Source organism: Artemia franciscana, unplaced genomic scaffold, assembly GCF_032884065.1.
Source record: "Artemia franciscana unplaced genomic scaffold, ASM3288406v1 Scaffold_1445, whole genome shotgun sequence".
NCBI lineage: Eukaryota > Metazoa > Arthropoda > Branchiopoda > Anostraca > Artemiidae > Artemia > Artemia franciscana.
In genome coordinates this window covers 48,464-70,901 of record NW_027062833.1, presented here as the reverse complement: position 1 = coordinate 70,901, position 22,438 = coordinate 48,464, and the positions used below count along the sequence as shown (strand labels likewise).

The 22,438-nt window shown below is 34.6% G+C and overlaps 1 protein-coding gene across 1 annotated transcript; it reads right to left on the bottom strand.

Annotated features, from left to right (window-relative positions):
- Positions 1 to 7,574: 7,574 nt before the first annotated feature.
- On the bottom strand, positions 7,575 to 22,231 carry LOC136042545 (uncharacterized). The gene is made up of 6 exons (XM_065727511.1): positions 22,073 to 22,231; positions 15,954 to 16,087; positions 14,708 to 14,849; positions 12,592 to 12,713; positions 10,593 to 10,691; positions 7,575 to 7,643 (listed from the first exon to the last, which is right to left on the bottom strand). The coding sequence occupies exons 1-6, from the start codon at positions 22,188 to 22,190 to the stop codon at positions 7,575 to 7,577; spliced, it is 684 nt and encodes a 227-aa protein (XP_065583583.1). The 5' UTR covers positions 22,191 to 22,231.
- Between the last annotated feature and the right edge of the window lie 207 nt (positions 22,232 to 22,438).

Below are 22,438 nucleotides of genomic sequence, written 5' to 3'. Positions count from 1 at the left end.
TATCTACTATTTCTATGAGTCATATGCAAGACATCATTTTAGAAAAGACGCGCAGTGGCCGATATTATTGTCTATTTAATAGACAATAATATCTTGTATATCGGAATAGTAGATAGTTTGATTCTAGCTAGTCTATCTACTATTTCTATGAGTTTTATTTGTCTATTCTAGCTAGTCTATCTACTATTTCTATGATTCATATGCAAGACGTCATTTTAGAAAAGACGCGCAGTGGCTGATATTATTGTCTATTTCTATTTCTACTCCGTTTAATAAATCTATCTACTCTTGTATGCAAGACCTTTCATTTCATTCATAACATAAATAGTAGATAGACTAGCTAGAATAGACAAATAAAACTCATAGAAATAGTAGATAGACTAGCTAGAATCAAAATATTTTGCACAAGGACTTGCATATGACTCATAGAAATAGTTGATAGACTAGCTAGAATCAAACTTTCACTGCTGAATCTATTAAATCTATTTGAATATCGGCCACCTAGAGGCCTAGAGGAAAATATTTTGCACAAGGCCGCAAGCCTTCACTAGAAACAGTGAAAGTTTGATTCTAGCTAGTCTATCTACTATTTCTATGAGTCTTTGTTGTAAAATATTGTAGTACTATTTCTATGAGTCATATGCAAGAATATAATATCGGTAGAAATAGACAATAATATCGGCCACTGCGCGTCTTTTCTAAAATGACGTCTTGCATATGACTCATAGAAATAGTAGATAGACTAGCTAGAATCAAACTTTCACTGCTGAATCTATTAAAAGTTTTAATAGATTCAAAACTTTTAATTCTTAAAGATTCAAAACTTTTAATAGATTCAGCAGTGAAAGTTTGATAAGTTTCTAAGAATACTTAGAGTAGATAGATAGAATAGAATAGATAGAGATAATAAGTTTTCTATGAGTCATATGCAAGACGTCATTTTAGAATCTATTAAAACTTTTAATAGATTCAGCAGTGAAAGGTTGATTCTAGCTAGTCTATCTACTATTTCTGTGAGTCATATGCAAGACGTCATTTTAGAAATCTATTTGAATCTAGAATCAAACTTTCACTGCTGAATCTATTAAATCTATTTGAATATCGGCCACCTAGAGGCCTAGAGGAAAATGTCCAAAATCAAAGTTTTATAAAATTTTATTTCTATGAGTTTTATTAAACTTTCTTGTATTCTAATTGATTTTAAAAACTTACTATTGATTCTAGACCAGCTAGAATCAATAGTAGATAGACTAGCTAGAATCAATAAAACTTTTAATAGATTCAGCAGTGAAAGTTTGATTCTAGCTAGTCTATCTACTATTTCTATGAGTCATATGCAAGAATATAATATCGGTAGAAATAGACAATAATATCGGCCACTGCGCGTCTTTTCTAAAATGACGTCTTGCATATGACTCCGTTTAATAAATGACTTTTAAAGTCATTAGAAAAAAAAATAAAATTTTTTCAGCTATGAATCTAGTAAGCAAGAGTCATATTCAAGACGTCATTTTAGAAAAGACGCGCAGTGGCCGATATTATTGTCTATTTAATAGACAATAATATCTTATACAATAAAATCAATTAGAATACAAGAAAGTTTGATTCTAGCTAGTCTATCTACTATTTCTTATCAATTTCTACTATTTCTGTTCGTGGATTTGCTTACTAGGTCAGAGATCTACTCATCTAGATCTCTAGATGAGATCTAGTCTATCTACTATTTCTATGAGTCATATGCAAGACGTCATTTTAGAAAAGACGCGCAGTGGCCGATATTATTGTCTATTTCTACGATATTATTGTCTTGCATATGACTCATAGAAATAGTAGATAGACTAGCTAGAATCAAACTTTCACTGCTGAATCTATTAAAAGTTTTATTGAAGTTTTATTAAACGGGGCGGTGTTCGTGGATTTGCTTACTAGGTCAGAGTTATGGACATGCATATGAGAATATGCGTATGACTCATAGAAATAGAATCAAACTTTCACTGCTGAATCTATTAAAAGTTTTATTGATTCTTGCTAGTCTATCTACTATTGAGATTAGAATTCTAGAACCATATGCAAGACGTCACATACGAACTAGTGCTATTCTATTGATTCTATTAGAATCAAACAGAAAGTTTGATTCTAGATTCAAATAGATTTGAATCTATATATTGAATAGTGAAAAAGTCTTTTCTAAAATGACGTCTTTCATATGACTCATAGAAATAGTAGATAGACAAGCTAGAATCAAAATATTTTGCACAAGGACTTGCATATGAGAATATGCGTATGACTCATAGAAATAGAATCAAACTTTCACTGCTGAATCTATTAAAAGTTTTATTGATTCTAGCTAGTCTATCTACTATTGATTCTATCTGGTCTAGAATCAATAGTAAGTTTTTAAAATCAATTAGAATACAAGAAAGTTTGATTCTAGCTAGTCTATCTACTATTTCTATGAGTCATATGCAAGACGTCATTTTAGAAAAGACGCGCAGTGGCCGATATTATTGTCTATTTAATAGACAATATTATCTTGTATATCGGAATAGTAGATAGTTTGATTCTAGCTAGTCTATCTACTATTTCTATGAGTTTTATTTGTCTATTCTAGCTAGTCTATCACCTATTTCTATGAGTCATATGCAAGACGTCATTTTAGAAAAGACGCGCAGTGGCCGATATTATTGTCTATTTCTATTTCTACTCCGTTTAATAAATCTATCTACTCTTGTATGCAAGACCTTTCATTTCATTCATAACATAAATAGTAGATAGACTAGCTAGAATCAAAATATTTTGCACAAGGACTTGCATATGACTCATAGAAATAGTAGATAGACTAGCTAGAATCAAACTTTCACTGCTGAATATATTAAATCTATTTGAATATCGGCCACATAGAGGCCTAGAGGAAAATATTTTGCACAAGGCCGCAAGCCTTCACTAGAAACAGTGAAAGTTTGATTCTAGCTAGTCTATCTACTATTTCTATGAGTCTTTGTAGTAAAATATTGTAGTACTATTTCTATGAGTCATATGCAAGAATATAATATCGGTAGATATAGACAATAATATCGGCCACTGCGCGTCTTTTCTAAAATGACGTCTTGCATATGACTCATAGAAATAGTAGATAGACTAGCTAGAATCAAACTTTCACTGCTGAATCTATTAAAAGTTTTAATAGATTCAAAACTTTTAATTCTTAAAGATTCAAAACTTTTAATAGATTCAGCAGTTAAAGTTTGATAAGTTTCTAAGAATACTTAGAGTAGATAGATAGAATAGAATAGATAGAGATAATAAGTTTTCTATGAGTCATATGCAAGACATCATTTTAGAATCTATTAAAACTTTTAATAGATTCAGCAGTGAAAGTTTGATTCTAGCTAGTCTATCTACTATTTCTATGAGTCATATGCAAGACGTCATTTTAGAAATCTATTTGAATCTAGAATCAAACTTTCACTGCTGAATCTATTAAATCTATTTGAATATCGGCCACCTAGAGGCCTAGAGGAAAATGTCCAGAATCAAAGTTTTATAAAATTTTATTTCTATGAGTTTTATTAAACTTTCTTGTATTCTAATTGATTTTAAAAACTTACTATTGATTCTTGACCAGCTAGAATCAATAGTAGATAGACTAGCTAGAATCAATAAAACTTTTAATAGATTAAGCAGTGAAAGTTTGATTCTAGCTAGTCTATCTACTATTTCTATGAGTCATATGCAAGAATATAATATCGGTAGAAATAGACAATAATATCGGCCACTGCGCGTCTTTTCTAAAATGACGTCTTGCATATGACTCCGTTTAATAAATGACTTTTAAAGTCATTAGAAAAAAAAATAAAATTTTTTCAGCTATGAATCTAGTAAGCAAGAGTCATGTGCATGACGTCATTTTAGAAAAGACGCGCAGTGGCCGATATTATTGTCTATTTAATAGACAATAATATCTTATACAATAAAATCAATTAGAATACAAGAAAGTTTGATTCTAGCTAGTCTATCTACTATTTCTTATCAATTTCTACTATTTCTGGTCGTGGATTTGCTTACTAGGTCAGAGATCTACTCATCTAGATCTCTAGATGAGATCTAGTCTATCTACTATTTCTATGAGTCATATGCAAGACGTCATTTTAGAAAAGACGCGCAGTGGCCGATATTATTGTCTATTTCTACGATATTATTGTCTTGCATATGACTCATAGAAATAGTAGATAGACTAGCTAGAATCAAACTTTCACTGCTGAATCTATTAAAAGTTTTATTGAAGTTTTATTAAACGGGGCGGTGTTCGTGGATTTGCTTACTAGGTCAGAGTTATGGACTTGCATAAGAGAGTATGCGTATGACTCATATAAATAGAATCAAACTTTCACTGCTGAATCTATTAAAAGTTTTATTGATTCTTGCTAGTCTATCTACTATTGATTCTAGCTGGTCTAGAATCAATAGATTAGAATTCTAGAACCATATGCAAGACGTCACATACGAACTAGTGCTATTCTATTGATTCTATTAGAATCAAACAGAAAGTTTGATTCTAGATTCAAATAGATTTGAATCTATTTATTGAATAGTGAAAAAGTCTTTTCTAAAATGACGTCTTGCATATGACTCATAGAAATAGTAGATAGACTAGCTAGAATCAAAATATTTTGCACAAGGACTTGCATATGAGAATATGCGTATGACTCATAGAAATAGAATCAAACTTTCACTGCTGAATCTATTAAAAGTTTTATTGATTCTAGCTAGTCTATCTACTATTGATTCTAGCTGGTCTAGAATCAATAGTAAGTTTTTAAAATCAATTAGAATACAAGAAAGTTTGATTCTAGCTAGTCTATCTACTATTTCTATGAGTCATATGCAAGACGTCATTTTAGAAAAGACGCGCAGTGGCCGATATTATTGTCTATTTAATAGACAATAATATCTTGTATATCGGAATAGTAGATAGTTTGATTCTAGCTAGTCTATCTACTATTTCTATGAGTTTTATTTGTCTATTCTAGCTAGTCTATCTACTATTTCTATGAGTCATATGCAAGACGTCATTTTAGAAAAGACGCGCAGTGGCCGATATTATTGTCTATTTCTATTTCTACTCCGTTTAATAAATCTATCTACTCTTGTATGCAAGACCTTTCATTTCATTCATAACATAAATAGTAGATAGACTAGCTAGAATAGACAAATAAAACTCATAGAAATAGTAGATAGACTAGCTAGAATCAAAATATTTTGCACAAGGACTTGCATATGACTCATAGAAATAGTAGATAGACTAGCTAGAATCAAACTTTCACTGCTGAATCTATTAAATCTATTTGAATATCGGCCACCTAGAGGCCTAGAGGAAAATATTTTGCACAAGGCCGCAAACCTTCACTAGAAACAGTGAAAGTTTGATTCTAGCTAGTCTATCTACTATTTCTATGAGTCTTTGTAGTAAAATATTGTAGTACTATTTCTATGAGTCATATGCAAGAATATAATATCGGTAGAAATAGACAATATTATCGGCCACTGCGCGTCTTTTCTAAAATGACGTCTTGCATATGACTCATAGAAATAGTAGATAGACTAGCTAGAATCAAACTTTCACTGCTGAATCTATTAAAAGTTTTAATAGATTCAAAACCATTAATTCTTAAAGATTCAAAACTTTTAATAGATTCAGCAGTGAAAGTTTGATAAGTTTCTAAGAATACTTAGAGTAAATAGATAGAATAGAATAGATAGAGATAATAAGTTTTCTATGAGTCATATGCAAGACGTCATTTTAGAATCTATTAAAACTTTTAATAGATTCAGCAGTGAAAGTTTGATTCTAGCTAGTCTATCTGTACCTTAATGATAAGTTATTTAAGATTGTGGGTGAATTTAAATGGCTTGGTTGCATCTTCGACAAGAACCTATCATTCAGACCACACATACAGCAACTCAAGATCTCATGCCTGAAGAGACTCAATATTATGCGAATGATATCAGCAACAAGATGGGGTCCCAAACCAGACTTTCTTTTGGAATTTTATATCAAATACATAAGATCAAAACTAGAGTATGCTTCATTGGTGTATGAGGCTGCCAGCCCGTCTGCATTGAGGCTATTGGACACAGTACAATACAGTGCCATAAGAGTTTCATTTGGAGCACGTAAAACAACACCTAAGCCATTCTTAGAATCAGAAAGTGGATTGGAAAGTTTGGAAGTGAGAAGAAATGTGCGTTCATTGAAATACTTGAAAAAGCTTTGGACATCAGATTACAACCACCCATTTAAATCTACGATACTTAAAAGAAAAAGACTATGGATTTCCTCAAAGAAACAGCATGGAATTATTAAAGCTTTGCATTTGGAAGAAAATTTAGGATTACAGGTAAATTTAAACCTAGCACTGGAAGTACCCAATCTAAATATCATGCCAATATGGGCCATTCAAAAAGTTTCATGCTTTTGTGATTTTGAAAAATGGGATGGATTGGATTATAATCAATCATTCACAACGGAGAAAAGAATGACCTACCCAGAAGCCATGGACGTCTTTACTGATGCTTCAAAAAGTGACAAGGTCGGAGCTACGTTTTGGATACCAATGTGGAATATCAAAGAACTTTACCGTCTCCATGTAAAATTGTCAATTTTCGACGCTGAAGTGTTTGCTATACGACAAGCAGTATCATATCTATATAAAAAATTGCGATGCGGGGATCAAGTTAGAATATGTACAGACTCTAAAAGTGCTGTTTCATGTTTAAAAGAATTCAGTGATGGAGCGAATCAATCAAGAGAAGTGATCTCATGCTTTGTAGCCATCCAACAACTGCTTTCTAAAGGATTAAAGCTATCGTTTCATTGGATACCTGGTCACAGGAAAATCGAGGGTAATGAACAAGCTGATTTAGCAGCTAAAATGGCCGCCAGTGCAGACATGCAAATAATGCAAACAACGACACCAACAATAGTATTCCAGATAGAAGACATAATACAGCAGATAAAACAGTTTAGCTTTGAAGAAAATAGAAATCTCTCTGGAAATCTTTTGATTACAAAGAAGACCAGAAGGAAATTTGAAAATAAGTTATATGAAAGTTTATCAAGAGAAGAAGGAAAAATTGCATTTCGACTTAGGTCACAAGATGCAGCCACAAGATCATATCTTTCTCGTTTCTATGGAGAAGATCCGAATTGCACCTATTGTGGTCAGACCTTAGCACACCTCATCATCCATTGTGTCCGCACAGAATGTTACAGGACAGACATTAGAAGGTTTATGAGAGAACATCGAATAAAACTATGTGAAGAATTACTCGGAGGAGCATTAACTGAAGAACAATCGGTTGAAAGTATAAATTTAGTCTGTGAATTTTTGAGATTGATTGATAGAAAAAGGACGTTGTAAACTTATCGAAGCGAATTGTAAAAATACAATTGTGGAAGTGCATGGACCCTAAGGTTTTAAAACACAGAGGAGGTCTTTCGGCGATTCACTTCACTTCACTTCATTGCCAATAAATAAGAAACTCAAAACAAAATAGACCGGTTCTAAAACCCGTCACATATAAGCACGATATTCCGGTTCTAAGACCATGGTTCTGTTCTTGCAGATTTGTATCAAGTGCATCTATAACCAGAGGAATATAATGCTGGGCAATGATTTCCACGGCATTGGCATAAGGTTTATACCTCTCCAATAATCACACAACATTTTGTCTCCCATTTTGGAAATTTCGACCAATATCTTCTAAGCTCATAAACAGGAAACTTCCCAATATTTCTTATCTTGGTGAAACAGAACAAGCTACACTGATGGGCATGTCATTACTAAGCATTTCAGAACTTCTGCTGTGATTCCATCTATTTCCAGGAGTTCATCGTTTTTTATTTTTTAGCTTTCTTTGCTGAATAAATGATCTCAGCAGATTTTGGCAGGTCTACAGGTCTGAAACAAGCAAATTTTTCTCATCAGCCTCCCCATGTTCTTGTAAACACCTTTAATGCATTTACAATAATATTGGCTCGATGGAAGTGCAAGGCTTATTTGTTCTAAGTGGACACTAAAGAGAATTTGGAATCAGGCTGCTACCAAATGATGAACTATCAGCTGCAGCAGAAATAGTAGGAAGCTGATATGAAAATATGTTTTATTTTTCGGCTAGACTGGCCGGTTTGTACTGGCAAGAACAACCTAATCCTAAACTAAACTATTTGCGATTCCATGCCAAAGAAAATACATAAAAAAAATTGGGAAGAGGAGGCAATGGTCAGTGAGCTGTCCTAAAATGGATTATATTGCGATAAGTTTGTAGCAATCGTGGTTGCAACAACTGAAATCTAGTAAAGGACGAATCTCGATCAACAGTAATCCGAAATTTATTGTTTTAAAGCGAAATCGGATCGAAATAAAAATGTATTAAAAAGTTCGTGGTAACCAACTGTAGAAAGGAGGGACCCGGCTCAATAGTAACCGAAACTCTAAAAAACGGAATTTTGATATCAATAGTTACATCAAAAGAATCGCATTTTAACGCTGATTTTAAATATATAAATTTCATCAAGTTTAGTCTTACCCATCAAAAGTTACGAGTCTGAGATAATTTGCCTTATTTTAGAAAAAAGCGGAAACACCATCAGATTCAGCGCATCAGAGAACCCTACTGTAGAAGTTTCAAGCTCCTATCTACAAAAATGTGGAATTTTTGTATTTTGTGCCACAAGACAGATCACGGATACGTGTTTATTTTTTTTCCAGGGGTGATCGTATCGACCCACTGGTCCTAGAATGTTGCAAGAGGGCTCATTCTAATGGAAATTAAAAGTTCTAGTGCCCTTTTTAAGTGACCAAAAAATTGGAGGGAACCTAGGCCCCCTCCCACGCTAATTTTTTTCCCAAAATCACAGGATCAAAATTCTGAGATAGCCATTTTATTCAGCATAGTCGAAAAATCTAATAGCTATGTCTTTGGGGACAACTTACTCTCCCACAGTCCCTGTAAGAGGGGCTGCAAGTTACAAACTTTGACCAGTGTTTACATACAGTAATGGATATTGGGAAGTGTGCAGACGCTTTCAGGGATTTTTTTGGTGGGGAGGGGGGGGGTTGAGAGGAGGTGGTTCTTCGGGGGGAACTTTCCATGGAGGAATTGTCATGGGTGAAGAGAACTTCCATAAAGGGGGTGAAGAATTTTTTTTAAGCAATTTTTAAAATGAAAAAATAAATATGAAAAAGTTTTTTCAACTGAAAGTATTTTTTTTCAAATAAATATGAAAAAGTTTTTTTTTAATTGAAAGTAGGGAGCAGCATATAACCTAAAACGAACAGAAATTATTGCACACATGAGGGGTTCACTCCTCCTAATACCTCCCTCTTTACTCTAAAATAATTTTATTGATTTCAACTATTTATTCTACGGCCTTTGTGATTCAGGGGTTATTTCTAAGGAATTAGGACAAAATTTCAGCTCTAGTGTAAAGAGCGAGGTATTGATGAGGGGGCGAACCCCCTTATATACGTAGTAAAAACATATGAAAATAGAAGTTCGTTACGTAAGTTAATTCGTAAATTACGTGTATTTTTACTAATTAAAACGTTCGTAAAAAATCAAAAGTTCTAGTTGCCTTTTTAAGTACACAAAAAAGTGGAAGTCCTCCTCCCCCGCTCCTTTTTTTTTCTCAAAATCGTCCGATCAAAACTATGAGAAAGCTATTTAGCCAAAAAAATAAATTAATATGCAAATCTCGTTTTAATTATTCATGTGCGGGGAGCCAAAATAAAAAAAAGCATTAATTCAAAAACGTTCAGAAATTAAATAAAAAAACAAGGTTTTTCAACTGAAAGTAAGGAGCGATATTAAAACTTAAAACGAACAGAAATTACTCTCTATATGAAAGGGGCTGTTCCCTCCTCAACGCCCCACTCTTTACGCTAAAGTTTTTTACTGTTTTCAAAAGTAGAGTTGAGAGAAGGAGTCAAACTTTAGCGTAAAGAGCGAGGGGTTGAGGAGGGAACATCCCATTTTATATACGGAGCAATTTCTGTTCGTTTTAAGTTTTAATGTCGCTCCTTACTTTCAGTAAAAATAACTTGTTTTTTTATTTAACAACACAAAAACAACTAGTTGAGCTGTGCAAACATGGCAAAACATTAACATATTTTTGGTCACCGGTTAGACTAGGATGAGATAAAAAAAAATCTACATTAAAATAAGCATAATAAAACTCGTTTAATAGAGCTTCGTGTATAGGAATCTTAAACAACAACTCAAGCTCAGCAGTACAGCACCTTGCAGCTTATTAACCACCAAATTGCAGCTATTAACAATTTCTCGTCTGAAGCTGCATCTATTTCCTATGTTGGTTTCAGTATTCATTAACAAGAACATTCCCTGTTTTGAAGGCCTTAGCAAAATTATTAGTTAGTTAATGCGCAACAAAATAAGGGAGAGTCAATAAAATAAATAAACTTCTCTTTTACAGAATTATAATAATTAGTTTAAACTTTTATGAATGAATACTTTTAGCTTGAAATTCTATGTTAATTTTTTCCTTAACTACATAATCGATTGAAACTTACCGTAAACCCTTTGCCTTGCACCACTTGGCTTTGCAACTGTACAAATTCTTGACTGATCTCAATCCCGATAATTCTAGCTGCATTGGAGTAATAGTAAGCCTGGAACAGATAATCTAGCTAAAATGAGAAAAAAAAAAGAAAAAATAGGAACTCTTGCATTAAATAGTCTTCCGACATTTAACTTGTATTTAAATCTCCTAATCCACATGTACAAACATAAAGAAGAATGTTGCACGCAAATTTGGTTTTAAGTTTGTTTTTTCTTAAATAATAAGGTTCATGCTGTAAACGACAATGCCTTCTAATCGCATCTTAACAAAAGAAGAGAAAGTGAAAAGAAAGAGTAATACTAAAGTTGTATCTATTAAAGCTATTGATAATAATCGTTATTTGTAAAGCGGTATTTTTAAAAATGTTCATCTGAAAAGTATGATTTAAGATGGTTAGTCGTCCTCTTTCGTGCTTTAGTTTGTCTATATTAGCTTTGTTGGTGTTTCCAAGTTTATCGGGGATGTTTTTCGTTCGTAATGTATGAATTAGGGTGTTTTGTTGTGCAGTGTCGTGATTTAGCTTGTTCGTGTTAGCTTTGTTGATGTTTTCAAGTGTATTTTGAAAGTTTTCGCTTGAAACGTTGATTTAAGATGTTTAGTTGTGTTGTTTAAAGCTTTAGCTTGTCTTCGTTAGCTTGTTGGTATTTCAAGAGTATTTTGGAAGAGATTGTTTTGTTTTGCTGTTTCGTAGTTTAGCTTGTCTGTGATAGCGTTGTTAGTGTTTCCAAGCCTTAATTGAAAATTCTCGTTTGAAACGTAAGATTTAGGTTGTTCTGTGTTGTTTCGTGGTTTAGTTTATCTATGTTAGCGTTGCGGACGTTCCAAGAGTATTTTGAAAGTTTTCGCTTGAAACATGTTATTTAGGATGTTTAATTATCTTGTTTCAAAGTTTAGCTTATCTGTGTCAGCTTTGTTGGTGCATCCAAGTGGATTTTGGAAGTTTTTCGTTTGAAATGTAAAATTTAGGCTGCTTTGCTCTTTCGTGGTTTAGCTTGTCAGTGTTAGCACTGTTGATGTTTCAAAGAGTATTTTGAAAATTGTTTAATTCTTCTGTTTCATGGCTTAGCTTGTCTGTTTCAGCTGTGGCGATGTTTCCAAGTGTATTTTGGAAATTTATGTTTGAAATATATGACTTAGATATCCACTTTGGCTGTTTTTTGATCTTTCTTGTCTACGTTGGCTTGTTGCAAATCAGTTATAGAAGTTGTTCGTCTGAAACGTATGATTTGGGACGTTTAGTTTGGCTATTTCAAGGTAAAGCTTGTCTTTGTTGGCTTTGTTAGTGTTATAAAGAGTTTTTGAAAGAAGTTGTTTAGTTCTGTTGTTTCGTGGTTTAGCTTATCTTTGTTAGTCTTTTTTGTGTTTCAAAGTGTATTTGGGAGATTTTCGTTTGAAACGTGAATGTTTAGTAATGCTGTTTTGTGGTTTATCATCTCTGTGTTAGCGTTGCTGATGTTTCCAAGTGTATTTTGGAGGTCTTCGCTTTGTTGGAAGTTTTAACTTTGTTGGTGCTTCCAAGTGTATTTTGGAAACTTTTCGTTTGAAACGTAAGGTTTATGATGTTTAGTTGTGCTCTTTCGTGGTTTAGCTGGGTTGGTGGTTGGTGTTTTCAAGTGTATTTTGGAAGTTTGTTTCTGAAACGTATAACCTAACCTTCACACGGTAGGTTAGGTCAGATGACGCGTCATCTAAACTGCTGTTGGTGTGGTGCTTCGCGCCACACCAACAGCTAGTTATTCAGTATTTATCAGTGATTCGATAATGAGGGCTCTTAGATATAGAACCAAAATATTAATTTAGGAAATTTTTCACTGCCTTCGAATAATTTCTCATTGTTTTATATTTTGTTGTTCGTAACATTATAGACATTGATCCAGGTCAGTCAACTAAATATCGACAGATATATCACTGTCGTCTAACGCATGGGAACAGTGAAATTATTTACATACCCCGTATAGAACAGGTCCGAGTCTTGATCCAATATCCAAAACTACTTTTCCCGTTAGGTCTGGCAAAATCTCTTGGAAAATTACTCTAAGGCGAGGTATGGATGCGGAATGTGAAACAAAATCTGAAAAAGATTACAGCTGATAATTAATCAAAATGCTTGCATCTAGGCTATCTTCAAGAAATACTCGCAGGCAGCGACCTTTACTTTAAAAAAATTTTCTCCCATTTTGTTTCTGTTAGTACAATAATTTCCAAAGTAAAACAGTTCAAAATAGGGATGAAACCTTTTTATTGACAGTGAATAGATATAAAATTATTTAACGGGATATTTCGAACACATATACAGTGTTCATCATCAGCAAGTTATCTACATTAATTTCCATGCAGGCAGCGATACAGAAAGCATTAATTTAGAAAACAAACAGAACAATTGAATTACGATAGAAAACGAACAGAAAAATTTACTTGCAATTTTAGCAATGAAACTTCAAAATAACCTCCGAATTGGCATACTAATGATTGAGGATTAACTCGTCTAATGAAACAGCATTTTTTCGGAAGATAGTAAAGAGTAACGGCTGCATTTTAATTGATATCAACTTGGAATATTTTCTCAAATGCAAATTTAATTGTACCATTAATTTGTATTATATGCCTTCATTGGTGTTTTGCTCCATATTTACACTTATTTGCTTTGAACTGGGATGTCCCCTTTTATTCCACAAATGTTGAGTAAATTTTGTTCTTTTTTTTTGTAATGGCAAATCACGTAAAGCACACATTCATTAAAGTACATATTTGTTGTCCTATGAAACAGTTCGTGGAAACAAGCTCTAAGTAAATGACGAATTGTGTTAATACTTATCAACAATCTAAAACAGAAAAAAAAAATATTGTATCCATCGAAAGTTATTCGCCTGAGAAAATTTCTCCAAATTTCGAAAAAGGAGAAAAAAAACTCCCAAAAAGGAGAGGGATTTTGAAAGAAAATGCTGCATTAAATTATAGGGGAGTTTTGCAATCATACGGAGGAAAAAACTGAAAAATTATAGTGTTCAGTGGGACCAGAGCCATCCTAATCTCCATCCTCTGGACGCCATGGAATATACACGTATCTTAATATCCATTTTCTTTTAAGAATATTCTGAATATTTTAATATTCTGCTCGCCATCTTAAGAGAAAAAAAAAATAAAAAAAAAGAATAAAAAATCAGGCGACACGAATCAATACAGCCAGATTCTTTGATCAAAGAAGAACAATTTTTGCACCATTATGTGGTCTCGTGAATAAATACAATCCAATTTTTTCCAAAAAACTTTATTCTTATAGGTCTGTTTTACCCAGTCTTCATACCAAGTACGTTGCAAGCCGGTTGGAGACAAAAATGGGCCTATTTCTAACGGTCTGAATCAATATGTCCATGACGGCTCTGATGCTTTACGGAGCTGAGATAAGGCAAACATCAGTCGTGACTCTCAAGACCACCGATGTATTCAAATCAGAGAGCCCGAGGAGGGTTGAGGGTAGGTGATAGTCCTGACTTCGTCAACAACAAGAACTTGCTCCACCTCACTAAGGAGTCTCGCTTTTCGTTTCAACAACAAGAAGAGCTCTATAGTTTGGGCACCTGCTTATAATTCACACCAACCCACAGAGATCATCTACAACTTCCAACTTATCAAAGCCAGCTGGTAACGCCCGGAAGTCGGACAAAAAATGGCCCGATAGGATGGTTAAGTTCCTCACCATGGAAAACATCAGACTTGAAAAAGACATCCGATCGCCATGGATCAAAGTAGAGAGAGGATCCAGAAGTCACTCTCTATGCCAAGTAGTGCCTAACAGGAAATATACTTAAATAAAGTGAGTAATATGGAAAAAAAGCACATCTGTTTGAATTATCTGACATGCAAAGAAGTACATAGGAAACATACGTTTCCGTACACAGGGTAGACAGCAAGAAAAGTTCTAGACATAAGCATCATTCAGAACCACTCTCCATACTTTTTTTTTATAACAAAGCCAGTCTAATTACTATCGTACTCTGTCTGGGGTATTCTTAGATCTTCAGCAATATTAAAACTTTGGCAATGATTTACAACTAAAATACTAACTTAAGGGTGATGTGTTCTTTGATCCACAATCCTTACAATAGGACCTTGAGAGTTTTCCGTCTTCTACTAAAGAATCAAGTAAATCATCATCGTACAAGAAGGCATCAACGTGAACCGTGTTTGTAGCATTGCAGTCTGAATTCTAGAATTAGAATGGTGAGTCAACAAGTAAATAGTGAAAAAAAATTAATTAATTTTATTTATAACCCATAAAATACATAAAACTGTGGAGTAAACACAAAAAAAAAGAAAAAGAAAAAACAATCATAAACATACAATTCTACAACAAAAATAAATTACCTCAATTCAAAAAATGACAAAAGAGGGTCAAAAACACCAATCATTTGCTGAGTTTTAAAAGATATATCTGTAGATAATTGTTTCAGTCGCAAGGGCGCATCAATGATGTCAAATTTAGAAACGACTGTATGGTTCTGATACCACCGAGGCAGACGCAGCAAATACTTACAATACTTAAAATATCCTGAACGTATTTTCTTTATATCCTTCTTGCGAAGGAGGAAAGCAAAACCAGAAAGATAAAAAACAGCAGGGGTACAAAAACTAGAATAAAGACGGCAGAGTCCTTTTCGGTTATACCGACCACGATTTGGTGAAATTTTCCCGTAACCAATCCGCATACTTTTCAGCACACTGGACGTAATAGCGGAGCAAGTAGACGAAAGTGACATGGAAAAAGAAAGACCCAACCATTTAATACTTGCTGAACATGGTATAGTCGAAGAACCCAAGCAAAGAGGTGATGCTGGTGGAGGACTCCCAAAACACAAAAACTCACATTTGGAGGCATTGACTGAAAGGCCTACTCTGGATAGTGCGGCTGAAAGCCGGTCAAAGTTGGTAATTAGACTATGTTTTATCCAGCTAAGAAGCAGAACATCATCAGCATAAGCAACGTGACTAATACCTAAATTATCATTGTAAAAAAATGACGGTTGAAGACGTCGGAGACACGAAGCTAAAACACACTTAAATATACTCGGGGATAACACGGCACCTTGCCTAACCCCTTTTTTAACAGGAATATACTCCCCTACAGTACCATCCCACTTCACCCTAACTGAAGAATTAGTGTACCATTACTTAAGCACGGAAACAATAGGAAGGTTAACACCTGACGCTGTTAGAGATAACAAAGCATTTGAATGAATTACATTGTCAAAAGTACTAGGAAATTTCAGTGAACTGTAGCATTTCTTTTATATTAATTAATGACAAAACTTACTGGACCAACCAAGGGACATATAATGGTTTCGGAGGAAAGTGTGGCATCCAATGCTAGACGCTTTCTTAGTTCTGCGGCAATGCCTTTGAGCTCCACCTCAACATTAATAGTTCCACTAAAAGCCTCACTTTCGTCTGCAAAAGAAATAAACCAACAACTAATGCAAAGGTACAATATAAATTTTCTTGAGAGAAAAGGGAAAGAGAGAGAGAGAGAGAGAGAGAGAGAGAGAGAGAGAAAGAGAGAGAGAGAGAGAGAGAGAGAGAGAGAGAGAGAGAGAGGAGAGAGACTGCAGTACCTACTTAAAACTAGTAAATAGCGAACCGTAGCCCAAAGAAGTAAAAAGTTTAAAAACGGGCTTAAAACGACCTAATGATAAAAAATTGCTGCTTGTAGTTGATTCAGGAATGATAAACTGTTTTAATTAAGCTGGCTCGGGATATTTCTTTATATTTGTAGAATCATGAAAAACTAGCGCTTTACTGAAAACTAAGCTTTCTTGAGTTTCCTACAGAGCTGAAATCGTGCTGTAAAGTTGATTGATTTCATAGCCAGTAAGACTATTGAGTGCTTTGCGAATTATTTCCAGCCGGCCAGTTAAAGTGCTTCTAAGTCGGTTTTGTTGCGTCGGTTTAGTAAAAGTTTCAGAAATGGTGAAAAAAAGAGAAGAAAAATGGGAAACTATAGCCAGCCACTCAATCACTTTTGCCAAAATACTGGACCCATCACTGAAAAATTGTTTATAACTATTTGATTAGCATCCCGACATATCCTTGAATATTTACAACTGAAGTTGAAACAAAAAATGAAAAAAAATAATGAATCCCTAAGATTTTTAAAACTAATTTTTTTGGTATTTTCACTGAAAAAATCGTACAGCTTAGAATTACTTCTCCCTTTTAAATGCTTGGTATCCAGATATATCACTGAATGCTGACAAGATTAAAAAGAAACCTTTTTTGGTATTTCCAGTTAAAAAATCAAGAAAAAGAAACTAGCTCCAAACCCTCTATTTTGTAAGATAACATTTTTGTATCTACACTCAAATAAATTGATGACCTCTTACCCTCTCCCCATGCATTTTCGTAAAATGGTGCCTCTGATAGAGATATAATTTTAAATTGCTTTTGAAACCCTGACCCTAAAGGAAAACAGGAAAAGAAAAAACAAACATCCCTACAGAGAAGTACAATTATAACAGCTGCTCACAACCACGAGAAAGAAAATCACCCTACAAACCCTAATCTTACCGAAAGTGATATTTCCTCGAACATTTGCAAAGAATTATTGTGGTAGTTGTAGAGCTAGTCGTTGCAATTTCTTGGATTTATATAAATTCTGCCTCTTACGCAATTGTAGTATGCTTGAGTGCAATTTTAAGCATGTTAATATTTGTAACATTTTTCACATGATCGCTGGTTTGGTTTCATTAAAGCTCATGTGAAGGTTCCCCCCTTTTTTTTATCTACCCCTAGGAAGAAAATTAAACCAGTCTGTAAAACAAAAAAAAAATTGAAGGAATCATTCCCCTCCCTTTAGCCGTTCTTTTTCAGTGCACCACACCAAAGCAAAAATCACCCATCAAAGTTCGTTGAACTTAGGTCAACAATAAAAAAACCCTTCCCAATTACCAACCCTCCTCTTTTAAACAACTCTCGTCCCGAACCCCTGAACAAGAAATATTCTGCTCGTTCCTATACTACCTACCTAGCCTCTTAAAAACACCAGTACCCACCCATCCTTCTCCTATTTTTACAAACAACATTCCCTTTGCTACCTCCCCCTTCATAAAAAAGTCGTATTTCCTCCCCTCTTACAGAATGTGGCCTTATACCCTCCCTTGTCTCTCACAAACCATCGAATATTGCGACGGAGGGGAATCACCATTCCCACCATGGCAATCACCAGGTAACAGCCGCTTAACAGATTATTTCTATTCTACTGCAGTTCCCTACGATGTTCATAATATCCCCGTAAATTATCCACTGTCCTCCTAATCTCTCAGATCCGCTCCAATCCCTCTTTTTAATCATGCTTCTCAAATGAACCTCAGTCTTCATCCCGAAATAGATGGCTCTCCTCCCTCAGATCCACGTTCTCCCCACTCCCTTCTGGCTCCCACAAATAACACACACAAAACTATTCGCTTTAGTATCCAGTTTACTTTCCTATAGTTTCTCATTATGAACGCCGAAAGCCTGAATTTCAAAAGATTTATCGAACTAGAAATATTCTCTCAAGTACACAAAATTAATTTAATTACCGTAACAGAGATCCAAGCACAGAACCTCAGTGAATAACTGAAAATTGACAACCCCTCCCAATTCGTAAAACTTGGCCCTCATGACCATACCATAGGTAAAAAAGGGAGGTGGAATAGTATTATTTGTAGGTAATTATCTTTTACCCAAATCAATGCATACTCCCCACTTTTCAAATTATGATGAAATCATTTGGATAAGTGTAAGACCCAGAGTTTTACCACATCCTTTTAAGTTGAGTGTTTTGCAAATTTTATTACTCTCCAAATCAAAATGCTGAACAAAGACAGCGATTCTGCCAGGAACTGCATAGTAATACCGACTTTGTCCTCTGCAAATTCCCGAACACCATTAATTTCCTAGCAGGTGATGCTAATGATCTGGAGTTAAATTCCCTTTGTACTTCTCTCAATTCAAAACAGATAGTAAAAATACCAACAACCAAACGAAATTCTACCCTTGATTTTATTTGCACGAATATGCACGCTTTTTATAGCCCACCCGTCCCTTTGCCCTGTTAGGGGAAGCTACCATTTTTGTTTATTAATAATACCTCTCTCCAGCTTTAATCATACTTTTCCCGTTACTGAATTCTCTTATCGCCCAATTTCCAATGTTGGCCTCTTTGAATTTGGATCTTAGATTACTAATGAAAACTGGCTGGCTCTCAAGGGGGACAATGACATTAATGTTAACATCTCTTACTTCGCAAATCTGATCAAAACAAAATACTTGGATTCCTTCCCTGAGAAAGAAGTAAAAACACTTTTTGAAGACAAACCGTACATTACTAGCCAACTGAAAAAGCTAATTAGAATTAAAATGATTCTACTCAAGAATGGTAAAATATCCGAAGCTAACTCACTGTGTAAATACACAAAAAATAAATTCGTAAATCTGCTTCTCCCAATTATAAAGGTAAAGTCAAAGACTGATTTTCTACTAATCCAAAACAATGGCATAGTAGAATAAAAAAATCCACAAAAACGCGTAATAATATAGATTTGTATGTACAAAAATACCCTTAGTTATAGCTAATGATCTGAACAAATTTCTTTCCTCCATAGTTCAGAGCCTCCCTCCCCTCTCTTTTGATATTCCTCATGATTTTTGCACATAAGAAGTTGCGATAGAAGAAGTAGTAGTAAATATTATGTGCACTTTTGACATCCTTTTCGTATTAATAGTTACGAGCACGACCTTACAAGTAGTTAGAGTAGTTTAGTAGAAGTGTAGAAGTTGCAGTTCTAGCAATGACAACAGTAGCATGCAAAGATTATCGTTTAGTCAATTGATCTTCCGCCTTAAGCATTCTCTGAGAGCTCCAATTTAATACCCAACCCCTTTCTTGAGACACGCCCTTTTGACAATCAGCATATATGCTGTGTTTTTATTTACTTAAGATTCCCCCCCCCTGTCAAATTTTCTCTGTCAAATTTTCACCTTCATACACTTGGCCTTAATACTGCTAGAATCATAGCAGTAGCGATAGTAGTAGAAGCACTAGTAGCAGTAGTAGTACTATATTAGTAGTAGTAGTAACAGCAGTAGCAGCAGTATTCATAGCAGTTATAGCAGTTACATGTTGCCTTTTGGTCATTTGAACATCCCACACATGATGCCCCAGAAGTTTCATCTTGATATGGTAAGCCGTTCGAAAAATTGCTGAAACAGCTCTATCAGCAATCTGTTTGCATTGAGTAAATCTCTGATTTAGTTCAACTTTTCCCTCAATGTTTCCCCAAATGTTCATTTTAAAATCATCAGCATTGGTCGTAATCGCTACAGAAGCAGTAGTTTTAGTAGTAGTAGTATTAACTTGTTACATTCAACATGAGGTTGTTGATTCAACTTATTACAATCAGCTAATGCCATAACACTGCTGATACGTCCTCTTGATAACCTTTAGATTCATTGGCTTCTTGAAATTTTCATCTTGGTGCTCTTGGCCTTGCAAGTAGTTGCAATAGAACTAGCCGTTGAAGTAGTAGTAGTAAATTTAGCAGTGATAGAAGTAGTAGCGTTTACATATTGCCTTTATATCAAATGATATCCCTTTTACGTATTCTATGAAAGTTTCAACTTCATACCCAAATCCATTCTTGAGATACACTCATTTGACAATGTGCATGCACATAGTGTCATTTGATTTAGTTGAAAATTTCCCTCAACATTCCTTGAAAAGCTCACCTGAATGCCCTTCGTCTATTTTGGAAAATAAACGTCAAACATGCATACCTTCCACAATAACATATGCTATTTGTAAACAATGAATACACTGTCTAGCTTACACCCATTGCACCAGGGACTGTGGAGATGTTCACACCCTCAAAGTCATAATCACTGGAACTTTCAACAAAGACGAGCAAAATAGCTCTATTAAAATTTTTATTGGAATTGTTTAGGAAAATGATGGGCTTGAGGGTGGGCTGGTTGCCCTCCATTCATTTTTGATTCTTAAAAAGGGCACTAGAACTTCCAAATTCCAATCAAATGAGCCACACCCAAAGTTTGTACAGCCACCTGTTCCATAAGAACCTTACACGCCCAAGGGCATAATCACAACTCTTGCCCCTGGGCTATGGAGACTATGTCCACCTTGGAGGCAGTGTTGTATGTTCTTTGGACTATTACAAACAAAATGACAATCTCAAAATTTCGACTGGATATGTTTGGGGAAAAGAAGGCGTGGGAGGGGGGTATTTGCCCTCCATCACTTTTGACTCTTAAAAGAGAACCAGAATATTACATTTCTAATCAAATGAGCATCCTCTGAAGTTTTTCAAACCATCCCTCCTATAACAAACCTTACACGCCCCCAGGGCATAACTTACAACCCTTGCTGGTAATTATCTGTTATAGCTACAAAACTCAAGTTGTTCATCTAAGTAGAATTGATTTTTCTGATCAAGTATGAAATTCGTTTAGTTTGCAACACGTACTAATTGAAAATAGTGCCTGATCATGGATGTTAAAATGAAAATTTGGGATTTGCCAAGGACTGACAAAGAGGCAATTAGACTTTTCCTAACCTATCCTATAACAGATAATATAATTTTGTTAGTGAAATATTATATTTTCATCTTATTTTGGTATACTTCATCAAGATTGAGTGTCAGAGAAACCGGTTCTACTTAGATGAACAACTTGAACATTTTCGCCATGACAGATAAATACCCCCTTGCCCCGAGACACAGGGAGGTTGTGTCTACTCTTAAGACATTGCTATGTTATCTTTGGGTGATTTCTTGAACAAAATGGCTATCTCAAAATTTTGTTTGGATGCATTTGAGGAAAAGAGGACGTGGGGGGCTACTTGCCCTTCAATCGCTTTCACTCTTAGAAAATACATTGAGGCTTCTGATTCCCAATCCCGTGAGCCCCTTCGAATTTTCATGCGACCGCACCTTCTAAAAAAAATATTATATGCCCCTGGGGCATAACTTACTACCCTTGCCCTGACCCCCTCAGAGGAGGGGGTTATCATACTCAAATTCATAATTACCGGACCTTTCAACTATGCAAACAAAATGGTAATCTCAAAATTTGATTACATGTGTTTTGGGTGGAAGGGGGCTGGTAGCCCTTCAATTACTTTTGACTATTGAAAAGGCTTCTGAAACTTTCTTCATCCAAACGAATGATCTCTTTCTAAGTTTTACGACAAATCCCTCTACGCGAAGTGCCCTGGTCTGAAACCAATAATCAAATTAATAAATAACAAAATTGGCCCACATCGCTCTTTATTTAGGCAGCGCTATTGCGCTGCCTATAATCTCGCAAAAGATTAACTAGGCAGCAATCTTTTCCAATTTAAAAAAGAATATGAGATGGGATTCAATGAGGAAAGAAACATACCGTTTTGTAGATCCTTTATATTTTCACTTAGCCATTGAAAGAACTTGCTTCTATGATCTTTAGAATCTATCCTTCCAGCAAATGAAATGAATTCGGAAACAGCCTCTTGAAAATCCATGTTTTACATATGAAAAATCTAGATGGTGTTCTCAAAAATATTAATAGCAAGCAGTTTAAAAGTACCGATAAGCGAGGGAAAAGAGTTTGCTCCGATTTTCAAATTATTTGCGAATGTTTTAGTCATGAAGAATCTAGGGAAGATTTAGTTGGCGGAAAATTTGAATCTGAAAAATTGTGAATGCTTTCTTTTAACTTTAGAAGAATTAGCCTATTTGGAAATATGAAGAGCTGCTGAGGTGGTATTAA